Raw genomic sequence first — 15798 nt, forward strand, 5'->3', positions numbered from 1 at the left:
TTTATTGCATATTTAAGGCATGCACACTATCTTGTCTTACCTAATAATTTAGTACCCAAGTTTCTGATAGTTTGTTTGACCAAAGTAGGATTGTTGTATACTGATGATGAAATTTCTCTTGTTGTCGTATAAATTTATTTTTCTCCCAACATGCTTACAAAGCTCACCAGTCTTTTCTGTCAAGCATTTGTAAGTTGTACATTACTTCCTAACAAGTCAACTTAATATGGTAGGCATAGGCAGTAATGTGGCTGAAGAAAGATGTTGCATTATATTTTAATATGAATGTTTTAATGTTTGTTATCAAGTTATAATGTAGAACTTCAAAAAATTTGGAGTTTTATTATGTACACCTGAAATTTGTAGTTTTTTGGTGTATATTATGTAATAGAGTATGCTTTCTTTGTCACTTTATTGATTTCTGCATTTACAGTAAATGTATATGCTGCATATATAACTTTTATAAATATTATTTTTATTTCCTACCTATAAATAGGTGTATGTAACATTTTCATGTCTTAGTCCAACCTGTTCATCTGTACAACATTTTATTCCAAAGCATCAATCTATGAGTTTATGCTTTGAAATTTAGTAGTGTGATACTTTGCCTTAAGACCTTGCTTGTGATTGCATTCAGGCATTTGACCTTAGGTGGTGACAGAACGAGCACCTGTTTCCTATGGATACATTTTGTTTCAATAAATGCCTCCTACCACTATTAATATGGGGAGTTTATATAATGTAGCTCTTGCCTTTCCATCCATCTCTCTTACTATAGATATTGTCATATGTAGATAATAAAGTATGAATAGTTTTTTCAAAAATTTAGTACCGAGGTATATTCAACTTTTTTGCAGATGATTAATATAGTGTATTAACAACCTATATAAATATTATTCCAGGATGATTGACAAACTAATGCTCCAGGTCATTTCCAACCTCAGATTAAATCCAAATATGCAAATTTTTTAGGCAAAGTATCAAACACATTCATCATCAATACAGCACTGTAGGTTAAAAAGCAAATAATCCTTACAGTCCTTCTGTATTATACCATATTGTGTAATTCCTCTGGCAGTGTACCAAAAATGGTACCTTGGTGCTTGGCACTTTTTCTCAGGGATTCTCGGTTAACTTTACGGGAACTGTGTGTGTGCGCCACTCAGTCCCTCATTTTTCCTGGGGAATGAGAGATTTGCACCCTGAGGCATAGTTGGATGATTCATTCTAGTTTCTGATCAACACTACTTTGGAGTTAGTTTCCAGACTAATAGAAAAATATTTCTTTTGTGGGGGAATTGTCTTTGCCTGTGCTCAGTTTGAGTATGATGCTTGCTTGTTTCTACTTTGAGTTTGGATCATTACACTACTGGTGGCTGATGATGTTTTTGTTACTCCATACCTTCACCCAATACCATCATGCTGTTCATACGTGGGAGAAGTTTTGAAAGAAGCAAACATCTTGAGATACAGGGAGATGCACTTCTTGATACACTTCTTGGTCTCTGAAGCTAACTCTGATTGAGTTTGGTTCATCCTCTACCATCCTTGATATTCTCTTTTGATTCAGGCTTATGATGGTGCTGTTTGGAACTCATTTGCCAGCCCTGTTGTGCTAGTGTTCACACACCTTACAGCAGGCTTGGATCAAGGATTCCCAGGCCTCATAGTTGGAGTGTCTGGACATGGTCTGTACATTAACTCCTTGTCTTCCCCCAACTAATTCTATCAATAATCCCTCAGGTTTATCCTGTGTCATGGGAGAAGGGGGTGATTGGTACTACGCATTCACTTCATGTTGTCTGTTTTTTTACTTCACCAAGAGTATAGTAATCCTCAATTTGTTACGATCAACTCAGACTGTCTTAATTTCCATGTGATAATCATGTTGGTGATCTGCCATGTAATCTCAGTTGGTCTTTCTTTTTTTTTTTTTTTTATCCTTCAGGCTTCCTATTAGCATGTGCCCATTCATCCAAGGTTTAGGGACAAGCTTGACTCCCAGAGTGTTTTCTCAGACTTGCCAGAGAGGTACTTTTCAATAGAACTTCTTGCAGAAAGAGGTTTGATTATTTAATGAACCCTTGGCAAGGAAAAGAATATTATGAAGAGAAAGCACTAAGCCAGTACGACTATATAGCACAAATCCCTCGCAAGTGGATTAGCTGTATGCCCCTGGACAAATCTGGGAAAACAATGTTGATGGTACATTGAAATAACATTGATTACATTGATCCTTCTTTGATTGAACATTACTCTAGTATATTTTGCCTGGTGGGTTTAATAGACTAAGTTTTGGAAATCATCGGGCATACTTGAAGATTCAGGTGATTATAAGTATCAAGCTCTGGAAGTGCAAAAAAACAGCAAAGTTAACACTCTTAATTAGCCATTAAATAGCAGAGGTATTATGAGTGGTCATGATATATGATCTTTAGCTTTTACAATAGCTTTATAATTTTCCATCTTGTAACCAAACCAGTTTTTTGTTGTACATATATCATTTAATATAAATATCAAATTTTTAACGCTCTCAATGGGGGACGAGTCATAAATGCATCCATATATATATATATATATATATATATATATATATATATATATATATATATATATATATATATATATATAATATATATATATATATATATGTGTCATCTCAAATGGCCAGCAATGCACTACAGAGCTTAGTAGACAAGAGCAGTATTTTTTATTATTTGCATAATAAAGAAATATAGTTTTGAAAATTCTGAGACAGATGGTAGGGTGGAATCCTTGTATATAAATGATCTAATGCCGGGTGAACAAAAAAAAATGTCTGCGAGAATATTTAAGGTAGGGATGAAAATTTAGTGTATGTGTATATATATAATTTAATAAGAATGCAAGATTTATAGAGGAAGTTCATCAGGTGCCACTCCATTGTAAGCAGAAAAGACTAAATGTTAAAGATAGCTAATAACTATCTAACTAATTTCATGCTATAAAATTTGAACAAAGAGGTGAAGAAGCTTATATAATATGTATACTGTATTTTGGATACAGTACATTATGATAAAATAATTATTCATTCATAATTTTTTTATAATAGTTAATGGAGTATGTCTTTTGAATTCAGGCAAGTGAGCAGCAATCTGGATTAGAAGGTTGCGTGCAGGAAGCCCAAGCATGGGAAAGGGAGTATGTCAGTGTCCTGGATTATCTAGCACAATCCGATTTAATCCTCACTCAAGCTATTACGGACCAAATTCAAGTTGATCAGGTCCAGGTAAGTGAGAAATTAATAATTAAAAATGTTTTAGTTTATGTGAACTACTTTCATCACCTGTAATTTTTCTCATTCATTTACTGTTCTTTTAAGTAAATTGCTGTCCCCACATAAGACGTGGGAACAGGTGTGTGGCTTCTGACTTCTATTTGGTTAATACTGTAATACATATTTTTCTTCAGATACATAGTTATATACATGTATGATATTATGTAATAAATATAATCAGAGTTTACCAAAAACTGATGATGGTCAAGCATCTCTGAGCATTCGATAAGGTTTGTGGACATTACAATGTGTTGTAATTACCTAAGTGTTTACACTCGTGTGCACTGATCTTATGAAGCCCAGATTATGTATATCACAGCCCTGTTCTTCAATCAGTAGCGATATGCTTGCTAAGTAGAAAATTTGGACTGTAAATAGCATTATATTATGCCCTTAATATTGAGCAATAATTTGTATGAGAGGCGTGTAAATTTTGTATGCAAAATGGTAGAAATATCTGGGTGTGATCCGTTTTGTGTATGATGTGTCTGGTTGGCAGGTAGACATGATAAAATGGACAGTCTGTAGCTAAAAGAATGGTATTAACAATAAGAATTGGGAGCTTGTAGGGAGGCTCAATGGGTGACAAGACCAGCCCGTTACAAAAATATAAGTGAACAAATTAATGTTTCCTATTTTTTCTGGCAAAATTGTCATTTATATGTATGCAAAATCATTGTTTATACAGTATAATTTTTATATGTCTGATTATGCTGGAACATGTATTACAGTATATACCATTAGCTGTAAGAAAAAATTTAAATTTTTTAATTGCTTAAAAATTACCATTATTTGGGAATCTGGATCAGGGCCTGGAACAATGTGATCCAAATTTTTGAGTGTGCAATATACATGGTTGGTGAAAAATTTGTAACCTACAAAGGCTCATTTGCATTAAGTTTAATGATACCATTGTTTTAGTGAAAAGGTTGACTAATACAAAATTATTTTAAGGTCCAAGCAGAGCTGCTGACACAACAAGATGTGCTCAAGAAGATGCAGGCTCAGGTTGAAGTCTATCACAGTCAAGGAAAAACGGAAGCTGCATTGCGCCTAGAAGATCAAATTACCCACCTGCAGGTTGGTTGGTTTCTCTTCCTTTTTTGTTACCCCATCCTTTCATTTCCTCTATTCTTTTCTCTCCTCTGCCATATTTTATCTCATCCCCTCCCTACTATTTTTATGATTCTCACTTTTTTACAAAAGTATTAAAATAACAATACAGAATAGTGTAAGGAGATAAATTCACTGGCCTCTCATTTAAATTTCATAGACAAAAATAAAAGGCTTTGGTTAATTTGGAATATTGAAGTTTTCATTTTATTTTTCTCTTGCTCTTCTAGAAAAAATATGAAGAGATTGAAATGAAGCTCCATATCTGTCGAAAGCCAAGTGACTTTGACACTCGCTTCAACGAGATGAATGAGCAGCTCCAAGAAATTGGTCAGAGAGTTCATCTGGTTAATGTAGACTCTGGGAACCCTGATGGGATTCAAGAACAACTAAATCAATGTTTGGTAAGTTGGAGAATACTAAGGATAACAAGTCTTTGTAAATATTAAAAGTTAATGTATGTTTGTTAGAAATCTGATTGTTTTTCACTTGTCTGTTTTGTTAAAAACATGGTTCTCAGGTTTGATTTAACACACACATGGCTTATATTTGCTATTGCACTTTCAATTTTTTTCTGAGCTTTAACACTCGGTTGCTTCTTTTAGGCAAAGTTCTGCTTCTTTCCATTGAAAGGAATGTGCATAGTCAGGTCTGGTCAGTATATCATACAATGGGATTCATTTGAAACATAGCTCCTAAATCAATACTGGTGCAAGGAAGTCACTGGAGAATTCTTAATCCAGCATAGAATGACTTGACATCAAAGGAACCATCAATAAGTGCTATGTTTATCTTTTTGAGGTTTCCATTACTTTAGCAGTTTCTTTGGATCATGTGCTTTGGCATTAGTGCTGGGTTTGCATATTAAGAGGGCCACATTCATTGTAGTTTCAGTTCCACCTTTTCCTTGTAGTGGTGAAAAACTCTCCCAACCATAGTTTACATACAAGAGTTTACATTCCTGTAAAGCCACTAGCACGCGTAGCGTTTTGGGCAGGTCCTTAATTCCTAATTTCCCTGGAATACGACCCCGCCGAATCATTTAACAACCAGGTTCCCATTCAGTGCTGGGTGAACAGAGGCTACAGTTAAGGATTGGCACCCAGTCAATCCTCCCCGGCAAGGATTCGAACCCAAGCCAAAGCGAGTGTCTTAACCACTGCACCACGGGGACTGCTTAGATGAACACAGAATGATGTTCAATTCATAGATGGGTTAATGCCTACATATCATGGCCAACAATTCTGACCAATAACTATGTGGTTTGGCAGGTGATGTTGAGCTATTCAGGGCTTCTTTTCTTGGATCTCGAGATTTTGGAGGACAAATCTCATGTTTGCATTCTAATTCTATACCTCCCTTGAATTTCCCACCTGTACCCTCAGTATATGCGGCATGGTCCTCTGTCTTCTCAATAATAACTACAGGTGGGAGTCTGTTGGCTTGGATATCTGGAACTCAAGAGATTTGCCATCCCATTGGCTCCCTCAAGCTACACTTAATGAGCTGTACAAGAGCATACAGCCTTGCTCCTGTGCCAGGTAATTCCACTACGGGCTCACCATAGCCAGTGCTACTTGGAACTTTTTGTTCCGAGTAGCTGAATCTAAAACAACAAGCTGCACAATTCTGTTGCTCCCTTAAGCATGAGTACTCTTTAAGGAAGAAAGTACTAAACTAATAAGAAACTCCTAGATACAGAGAAACCTCAGGTGACGAGCAGCCCCATCTACGAGCATTTCAGGTAACGAGTGAACCACTCGCAGAAAATTTGTCTCGAATGACAAGCTTCCGCTCAGTTAATGAGAAAACCATGTGGTGCTTCCTAGTGTTCCCGCTGGTTATCGGATGCCTCCGACGACAGTGTTGTTGATGTTTTGCAAGACGAGCATTTCACATGACAAGCTTGGTGCCGGACCGGATTAAATTCGTTAACCAAAGCACAACTGTGTTTATTATTTAATTACTTTCTTCCAGGTACCACCTGTTTAAGGGAGCAATGAAGTTGTACAACTCATTATATAGTACTTTGAATGTAGGCCTGAAGCTTTGAGCAACCCGCTTGGTTGCCATCATTCCATCTCTTCTCTCATGACTATTACCTGTGCTTTCTTGAGTTTTGGGTAGATTAGTAGGTGGACAAAGTCTGGGTATGCTGGTGGAATTAAGGAGCTGACACCTTGTGGCAGTGTAGGACTGCAGTCTAGTGGGCCAACTAGCAATCGGTAAAATGCTCCTTGGCAGTTTCTTGTAGTGCTGAGAAGGGATTGAGTGTAGATGAAAAACTTTCTCTAAGCAGTTTTGGGTTGCATTAAGAATTCTAGTGTTGCCCTTGGACCAGGATGACCCAGAAGGGATATTTAGAGGTCTACTTGCACCAAAGTGAGATATCAACTTGCTGTGACTGTGCAGAGTCATGTCCATTGGAGCAAGTCCTTACCTACAGGAGCAGTCAAGTGACTTGCTAAGAAACAAGCTTCTCATCTACACTCAGTCTTATTTTTAATTTCCTTTTACACAAATTTAATTTTACTATTAGACAATATATGGTTATTTTATATCTTTCCAGGATTTGTATCAAACACTCAGTGAAGTAAAATCAGAAGTGGAAAACGTGATAGCAACAGGCCGTAAAATAGTTAAAGAAGGGCAATCTACAGATCCAGATGGTCTTACTCTTCAGCTAGACCAGTTGAAAGCACTTTATAATAAAGTTGGTGTTGCACATATTTTATATGTTGAACCTTTATTGAAACTTACTAAATTTGTCAGAGCTTGTAAAAGTAGAAATAGCTAGTAATTATCAGTGCAATGTGACTAGAAAAACTTCCCTGTGTTGCCTGTTACTGTTTTCTATGTCATCTTTTCATATTAACTCCTGCTTGATGGTTGATGCAGAAATAACCACTATGCACTTTAGGTGCAGAATATCTTCCCAGTGAACTTCAAACACTTACCTCTCAAGAAAATGATGCATTAACTTCCCTAGTTTGTCCATTTTATGCAAATATTAAACAAATAATTTTCAGTAATTTTTCAGACATATTTAATTTGATTACTAAATAACTTTCTTTTGAAATAAGGCCTCTCAGATGCTCCTTGAACCAGATACATACAGTCCACTAGGACTAGTATCACCTGCTAGGCTCTAATCAGTGTTGTTCTCCACATGACAAAGATATTGGCAAATTGTCTTGTCACAGAAATTAGGGAAGGGAGAAAAGTGGAGTCCCTAATTCACACCATCACTAAAGGAGCAGCTCAGTGTAATACAAAAGAGTGAGCAATATACTCAAAACCTCATGCAAGTGATAATTGGAAAACACAAGGAATGATAATTATTGCTGTACTAATAACTAATTAAGAAACGGAGTTGCCCCTGCTGTCTCTAAGTGACAACACTCAATAAAATAGGTCGCCAGAGCTGCCAGTCCCCATTCTAAGACCCTGACATTTCCCTCTTTTTAATGGGTGCATGCAATTTCGATCTTCAGCCACTTTGAGCTCTCGCGTCCTAATGGTTTCATTTGCAGAGTTAAACTAACCGACATGCTCTTGTTTTCTGATTATCACTTGCAGTGGGTGTTATGGATATTACTCTTAGTGCTTAGCTTTCAGTACTTAACATAAGTATTAAGCTAAGACATTAAGGGGGCCTGGTAACCTGGTGGATAGCGCGCAGGACTCGTAATTCTGTGGCGCGAGTTCGATTCCCGCACCAGGCAGAAACAAATGGGCAAAGTTTCTTTCACCCTGAATGCCCCTGTTACCTAGCAGTAAATAGGTACCAGGGAGTTAGTCAGCTGTCATGGGCTGCTTCCTGGGGTGTGTGTGGTGTGAAAAAAAAAAAAAAAATAGTAAACAGTTGATTGACAGTTGAGAGGCGGGCCGAAAGAGCAAAGCTCAACCCCCGCAAACCCAACTAGGTGAATACTCGGTGGTGGCTTGACTTAGACTCGCCACAGTCTTCCATAATTTTTCTTTTAACATAATTTGCTGAATTTTTTGTCATGGTGACAGAGAAAGACGATGAGAACCTAGTTAGTGATATGATTATAGGATGAACTATATGGGTTCTGGCATGTGAAATATCCAAGAAATGGACTGAGAAAGGAGTAATCCACTATGGTCACTTCGCGATTTTATCAGTACTGTACTGTACTGTATATCCATAGCCTAAGTTTGGTTATCAAGTACATAACTTAATGCACTTTTATTCTCAGCGAGTCAGCTGTACAATCAAGAAAGTTGCTTTCATTTGAGATTTTGTCTTGTATATATATATGCAAGATCCTGGTGTGGCATGAGCATGAACATTAAGAAATAGAGCAGTAGAAATGGATAGTGTCATGAAGTGGAGAGTAAAACTCGGCAAATCATAATACTGTATCGAGAAGAATGCCGAGATGATTTGGTCATGGTGAATGATGCATTCTAGTAAATTAGAAAGTAGGAGGAGGAGGAGAGTAATTCCATGAAGGACAGACATATCGGGCGAGCAAGTAGGGATTGAATTTGAACAGTGCATTTGAAGTGGTAGTAAGCATGACTAGTACTGTACTGTACTATGGAATTGTGGAGTGCTACTGTAGATTATGTGCTGGATTATTATTGCTTTTTCAAAGTGATAGTACTGTATTTAGTGTGTAAAATGGATGTATTTAGTGTGTAAAGCATGGATGGCTTTATTATTGTATTATGTTTACCCTTTCTCTCCTGTACAGGACAACTCTTCTTTTCTTCTCTGGTTACTACATAGTTTTTCTGCCTTGGCGCCTTCTTTTGATAATTTTTTCTTGCATTTCTTCTCTGGCCTGATGCCTCCCCACTAAATGAAAATGGAAAAAAAGATGACAATGATGATGGTGGTGATGATAGTAATCAGCTCAGTGATCACCACTCTTTTAGATTTTCTTATCCTTAGAGACTGAATTCTTATCTCATGGATTATGAATATATTTAGGACAATAATTACCTCTTTGTATGAGTTATTATGTACTGGTATATAAGAATTTTTAATACCTGTCTAAGCAAAATTAATAAATACAGTATATGTACTGTATATTCTCCTTAGTTGTTTTCTAAGGGATATGCAGTACTAGTTCTTACTTTCATTAGTTAAGGAAGGGGACTCTCCAGCTCTTTCATAGACTAGGTACTGTATAATGCACTCTGCTCTATCACAAAAAATAGTTTACTGTATCTATTCTAACACATTTGTACGTCACATCTTAGTTATATTAAATGCATTTACTCCTGGCCATCTTCCTCTCCACCTTAATATTTTTGGGGCAGAGACCTTGAAACTGCTATAGTGACTTGGAGGGAGGTTGAATGTGTTTCACTCAAAGCCTATGTTCTGGCCAAAGTTGACGAGTAATATGAAACTATCCAGTGTAGCTTCATGCCACCCCATGTGTTTTCAGTTTGCACTAAAATAACTGTAGCCAGCAAATTATGAAGGTTGGCAGAATCATGAGGAATGTGAGTGGAAAACAAACTCCATTCTATAGCTTTAAACTGCCTTCACCTGCCTGTGTTCTTAGAGGCAACATGATAATGGTTTCCAGTGAAGTCATACTTTCCCCGTCCTTGGGGATGCTATTACCAACAGTACACCCATGACACCTGGGTCTTCTTTACAGATTTCTAGGCATAATAAATTCTCAGTTCATCACAATTCTTCCTGTCATAAGATGCGTACTCCAAGTATGGAACTTTGTTTCTTTACGAGAAAAATTTAGTGAGAACACTTGCCAAAGGATCTCATAAAGGGTGCTCAAAATGAGACATTCTCTGCAATACTACAGTGGAACTATTGTGGGTTACTTGGAAATTGGGAGTAGTTCCAGCTGCTCCTAGATTAATTTTATATAGCTTGTGTAAGACTGCATGACTCCATGCTGGGCAGGAAGTGGTTTCCCTCTTCAAGGTGATACACAGGAGTTCAGTCTCCTTTTGATCCAGCTGGGGAACATCAATGATGGTGGCTGTGCTATCATGCCTTTGCCTCTCTGCATTTTTGTGCTACTTTCCTACTTACACTGCTTGTGCTTGCTGAAGTAATTTAAACATTCCATACATTCCTGTTTTGTAGTTCTGACAAGCATCAATTGCTTCATGGTGTTTTCTGCTTGATTTTGGAAAAGTGAAATGTCTTGGAAATACCTGTATTACGCATGTGGCTACCTCATCAAGCAAGGGGAGTTTACAACAAAGACAAGATATTAAACATGTAGATTTATTCGTATATTGAATAGTGTATTGATATATTGCATTGTATATATTTCCATATTGAATAAACATGAGCATATTATTTGTATATAAAAAATATATTAAGATAATCTGCATTGTTAACCTTTACTTTGTTAAATCTATAGCTAATATTTTTGTATACAGTTAGACTCTTGTTAGTCCATGGGATTGGTTTGCTTATCAAAGCAAGACATACCTTATAAATTAAATAAGTTTAATTCATTATCCATATACAGTGGTACCTCAACTTACGACTGCCCCTACTTAAGAATTTTTTGAGTTGTGACGTAAATTCCTTCGGAAAATGCGACTCGACTTACGACTTTTGCTTCGACTAGTGACTTTGTTGATACAAGCATGGATTGACCGATCACATGGTTCTTGGTGGCACAGCTGACTCCACCTCAGTTTACCAGAGATGCCCGCTTAGTGACGTATAGTACCGGACTGTACCTGAATTTACCTGAGGGCCACTAACACTCAAATGGCCTTGACAAGGACAGAAAGCCGGTGGCTTGTCAAAGTACATCTTAAATGTGGTCTCATGTTACGTGTTTCTTATTTGACTGTATACACCATTTTTAAATAATAATTTTATTCTTAGAGAAAGTATTGTATAAACTGAACTTGCCATCCAATACTGCCTCTAATTTCTTGACAACCTTGGTTCTTCATTTTTCCAACATATTCATTTATTCACTCGTATCCTTTGATGTGAACTCAAGTTACTCCATTTCTCTTACCTTCTGTCAACTCTAAAAAGTTATTCATTTACTGTCCTTTTATATTTTTTATGTACTATGTTTTTATATTTACCCGGTAATTAATTTAATAAATGTAACACTTCCCTTTTTTTATTTATATTATAAAGTATTTTATTAATTTATAAATACTTAAAGTATTTATGTTGTATAAATACAAAATATTTATATGACAAATTTAGAATTTTAAAATTTTAATTTTAAATGCATTAAAAATACTGTTTTTACACCTACAGCTTGGTGGCACAGTAACAGAACATCGTGGCATCTTAGAAAAGGCCCTTCGCCATAGTCGTAAGGTTCAGAAAGACTGCAGTCACTTGAAGGAGTGGCTAAGTACTACAGAGTGTGAACTAGATCAACGAGAGGCAACTATTCCTGCAAAAAATATAGAAGGGGAAGTTCATTTTGCTGAGGTACCAAGAGACAGTATAAGTACCTACTGTAGTTTTGATTACTTTAAGATGGAATGTCTATATGAATTAATTATAAACTTTAAATATACTTTAAAATCCAATGAGTAACATAATTAATTTGTACTGTATCATATTTCAAATTATATAACAAAAATTATGATTGTTAGTGTTTAAAAATTGAGTTGGCTACCTTAAAAAGATTGCTTAGTGTGTATATAATGATTCACTTTGTTGTAAGTATCTCTTCTTTGTTATTGTTTGTAATGTATGTATGTATGTATATAGGTCTTCGAACACTGATTGTTATATTGTTATAAAGTATATATGTGTGTTCTCTGTAAACTGTAGCATTGCAATAAAATAAAATAAAACAAAATATTTATAAAAATAATAGGGTTGGTAGAAGAAAAGATTAAAGTGTTCAGTGAGAATCCACAGTCTTCTCTGAATACTCTTTATTTTCTTCTTCGAGGCAGTGGGTCCCTACAATTGCACCAGAGGTGATACCCCTAATATATATATATATATTATGTATATAATAAATAATATATATATATATATAATATATTTATACATTTATAATAAAAATGTAAATTTATGAGATTTTTGTAATTATTTTTCCATTGTTACACTAGCTAGTTCTTGTCTGAACACAGCATTAATAACTCAAGGATGACATCCAGTTATGAAAATGTACTAACTCATTAAAAATTGTTTAAAAGTTAATCCACTCCTCTAACATCTAGTTCAAGAATTGTCTGGTTTCTTAAGAGTAAAAGAATGCCCACATTTACCCGTGGCCTTGAAGTGTACATACCCATCCTTTACAGCATGCCATTGATGATTTGGGCCGCAAGAAGCCCTTGCTGACAGGCCTGCACGAGTCCTATGCTGCTCTTGCTTCTTTGTCTGATGATTCTGCCTCTCTACATCCCATTAAAGAGCAAGTGGATGACATTGCCCTAACATGGGAGCGAGTCAGTATTAGGCTTGCTAACAGACTTAAGAATATGCAGGTTTGTTTCTCCTATATATGTGACTTGTGTGATAGCTAGGGGGATGGAGAATGAAAAGATGCATATGCAATATGAGATGAGAGAAATGGACAGAAGCATTATTATGAATATCTGTACCATTCTAAAACTTGAGAAGGAATTCAAAATTTATTGATTATATTAGTTAATATTCTCTCCTGTGTGTCTTTCTGTCTATCTCACTGACTGACCTCACTCACTCGCCCACCCATCCGCTGTTTTATAAACATTTAGGGTTCTGTAAGATAATGATAAATATTCCTTCCTGGCCCTTGTGTGCCTGAACATAGGCTGGTGCTATGTACTTCTATAATTTTCTTCATAGGTTGTTGTCATATGAGTTCTAAATATTCTTATAATTTTTTTCCAATTTACTGTGGAGTTGAAGTGTGTGTTGAGCCCACTGTATGCTTTTTCCTTCTGCATGGTTTGCCACATGGGGTACACACTTGTGCCAAACTGGCTACATTTGTGCTCAATTCCTGTGGATTTTGATCTTATCATATCCCCTGGTCATGTAGGTGTAATGATCCATCTGCTGGATTTATATAAAATAATTGTTTGTGTGACAGCAGTGGATGGTGTTTAGATACAGTTATTATTTTTATCATTAATGGCAATCCTTATATAATATTTACTTGTGTATTCTTTAACATCATTGAGATTTTGGAATCTTATGTCGAGTCAGGCATTAAATTAACTTTTTCTTTTTTTCTAAAGCGTGATACCTTGTTATGTTTAGTAATGATGAATCTATAAGCACTTGAAAATCAGGGGCCAGATTCACGAAGCAGTTACGCAAGTATTTACGAACGTGTACCTCATTCCTCAATCTTTGACGGCTTTGGCTACATTTATTAAACGGTTTACAGGCATGAAAACTTCCCAGTCAACTGTTGTTGTTGTTATAAACAGCCTCCTAGTGCTTCAGAGCTCATTAACTGTTTAATAATTGTAAACAAGGCTGCCAATGATTGAGAAAAGATGTACAGGTTCGTAAGTGCTTGTGTAACTGCTTCGTGAATCTGGCCCCTGGTGCATGTAAATTAGTAAATTGTTTACTTTATCTGAAATGCTATATATGTTAGTGGCTTTGCAACAATGTAAAAAAAAGGAGTTTCATTGTATTCATTGCTCGATTTAAACTAGAAAGTACATAATCATGTACTGTACATGTTCAATAAATCACCAATAAATTGGTTAGTATTGTATAAAAAAAGATCTTGGTAACATTCACTTTTCTGTGGAGAGCCCCTTTCGGCTCCCCAGGGCTATACTTTTGCTTCCAAAAGGCAATTGCTTCCAATTACTTGGGGGGTGTCTTTAGGCCATTGCTCCTCGTGCCTCTCTTGAGGGGGCCAGGTTCTGGCTCTGGTCCCCAGTAGGCCTAGAACTCTTTCGATTGACTGTTGCCACGGTCTAATATATACACAGCAGCCTGGTACAGTATAGCTCCGGGGAGCCTCCAGGTTTCACCCAGAAAATGGCGTTTCATTACATTCAATGCTGGGTTTTTTTCATATGTTGATATTACTAGATTGTATTTGTTGTATATCAATAATATCCTCACAGGATTGTTATAATTATTGATGTTTACTAATTTAAATTCTAGGCTGAACAAATGGCTAAGGAAGCTGAAATGGAGAAATTCATTATTAGCCTCGGTGAGATAAAGGGCTGGCTAGAGAGTACCGAACACCAACTTCTTCACCTGAGCAAGCTTGAGCCCACTGAACAAGACAAGCTTATCAAGGTTAGAAGTGGAATTGTAGATACTGTATATATACTACTGTTATGACATTATCCACTTTCATAGGATGGTGAGGCATAAATCTGGAGACAAATATATTATAGTACTATACAGTACTGTATAGTCAAAAATGGTTATAGATATTAAATATTGACAGAGGCCAATTCAATAGTATTGGGTGGTTTTTCTTTGAGATGTAGTCTCTGCACAGGAAGTTTACATGCTTCAACTTATGAAGGTGGCTGAAATGTTGAGATTATATTAAAGATCATTTGTTCAAGGACAGCAAGATTAATTTTTACAAATTAATTTTTTTAATGAGTGTTGTTACTTGGAGACATCACATAAGTGAGAAACTGGAAAATGCTGATGAAATAGTTATTATTTAACAATGGTCATATGATAGTATGTCAGTGAAGTACTGCACTGGATTTAAATAACCAGAGACTTTTAACATGGATAAGTATATGTGACAGGAATAGAGTGAAGGGATTCCATTGTCAAAAGTGGGACTTGTGTTCCATTTATATCTGTTTATTATATTAGCTCTTGTTTCTTTTGATACTTGTTGATTGTTTTTCATTTCAATTAGTTGTGAACTTGGTAATGTTAAGAGACAAATATAATATTAGAGGATGCACTACTGCTTGGATAGCACAAAATTGGAAATGGTAGAAGAGATATCTCTACCTTAAGTGCTTGAATTAAGATGAAAAGCTCTTGTCTGAGTAAGCCACTTGATTGTTTCCTTACGCAAAGACCCACTCTCACATGGACATTATACATTAGTAGCAAAGTCAGTATGACCTTATCTGATACATTAAGAGCCAAGTTGAGAAAAAAGGACGGCACACGAGCAACCGAGTGTCTTCCTCGGGAAAAGAGCTTTTCATCTGCACTTCATGTTTTAATTCTGTGCAAAAGTCACAAAATCTTTTCTGTAAGTATAAATTCCCACAACCAAAGGCAAAGCAGGAACATTTGATTGTGCTGCATAGTGGAGCCAGAAGGGGCCACAGGGAATTCATAAATCAGACTACCCTGGAGAATCAAGAGCTGGAAAATCAGGCTGTGAATGACTGCTCCTTGCTCCTCTATAGAACAGGCCAGGTTTTTACCAGAGATCTCTGGTTCCCGGTAGGCTTATAATGAC

General features: G+C 36.2%; 1 protein-coding gene across 1 annotated transcript in view; it reads left to right on the forward strand.

The window, feature by feature from the left end:
• The window catches only part of LOC123759134 (dystrophin), a 379967-nt gene that overhangs the window by 88559 nt on the left and 275610 nt on the right, over window positions 1-15798 (forward strand). The window contains 7 exon segments of the mRNA XM_069324819.1: window positions 3119-3268; window positions 4271-4396; window positions 4660-4833; window positions 6999-7142; window positions 11682-11861; window positions 12692-12877; window positions 14508-14648. Of these exon segments, the coding sequence (XP_069180920.1) occupies window positions 3119-3268; window positions 4271-4396; window positions 4660-4833; window positions 6999-7142; window positions 11682-11861; window positions 12692-12877; window positions 14508-14648 (1101 nt within the window).

The sequence above is a fragment of the Procambarus clarkii genome, chromosome 15 (assembly GCF_040958095.1).
Source record: "Procambarus clarkii isolate CNS0578487 chromosome 15, FALCON_Pclarkii_2.0, whole genome shotgun sequence".
NCBI classification, from domain to species: domain Eukaryota; kingdom Metazoa; phylum Arthropoda; class Malacostraca; order Decapoda; family Cambaridae; genus Procambarus; species Procambarus clarkii.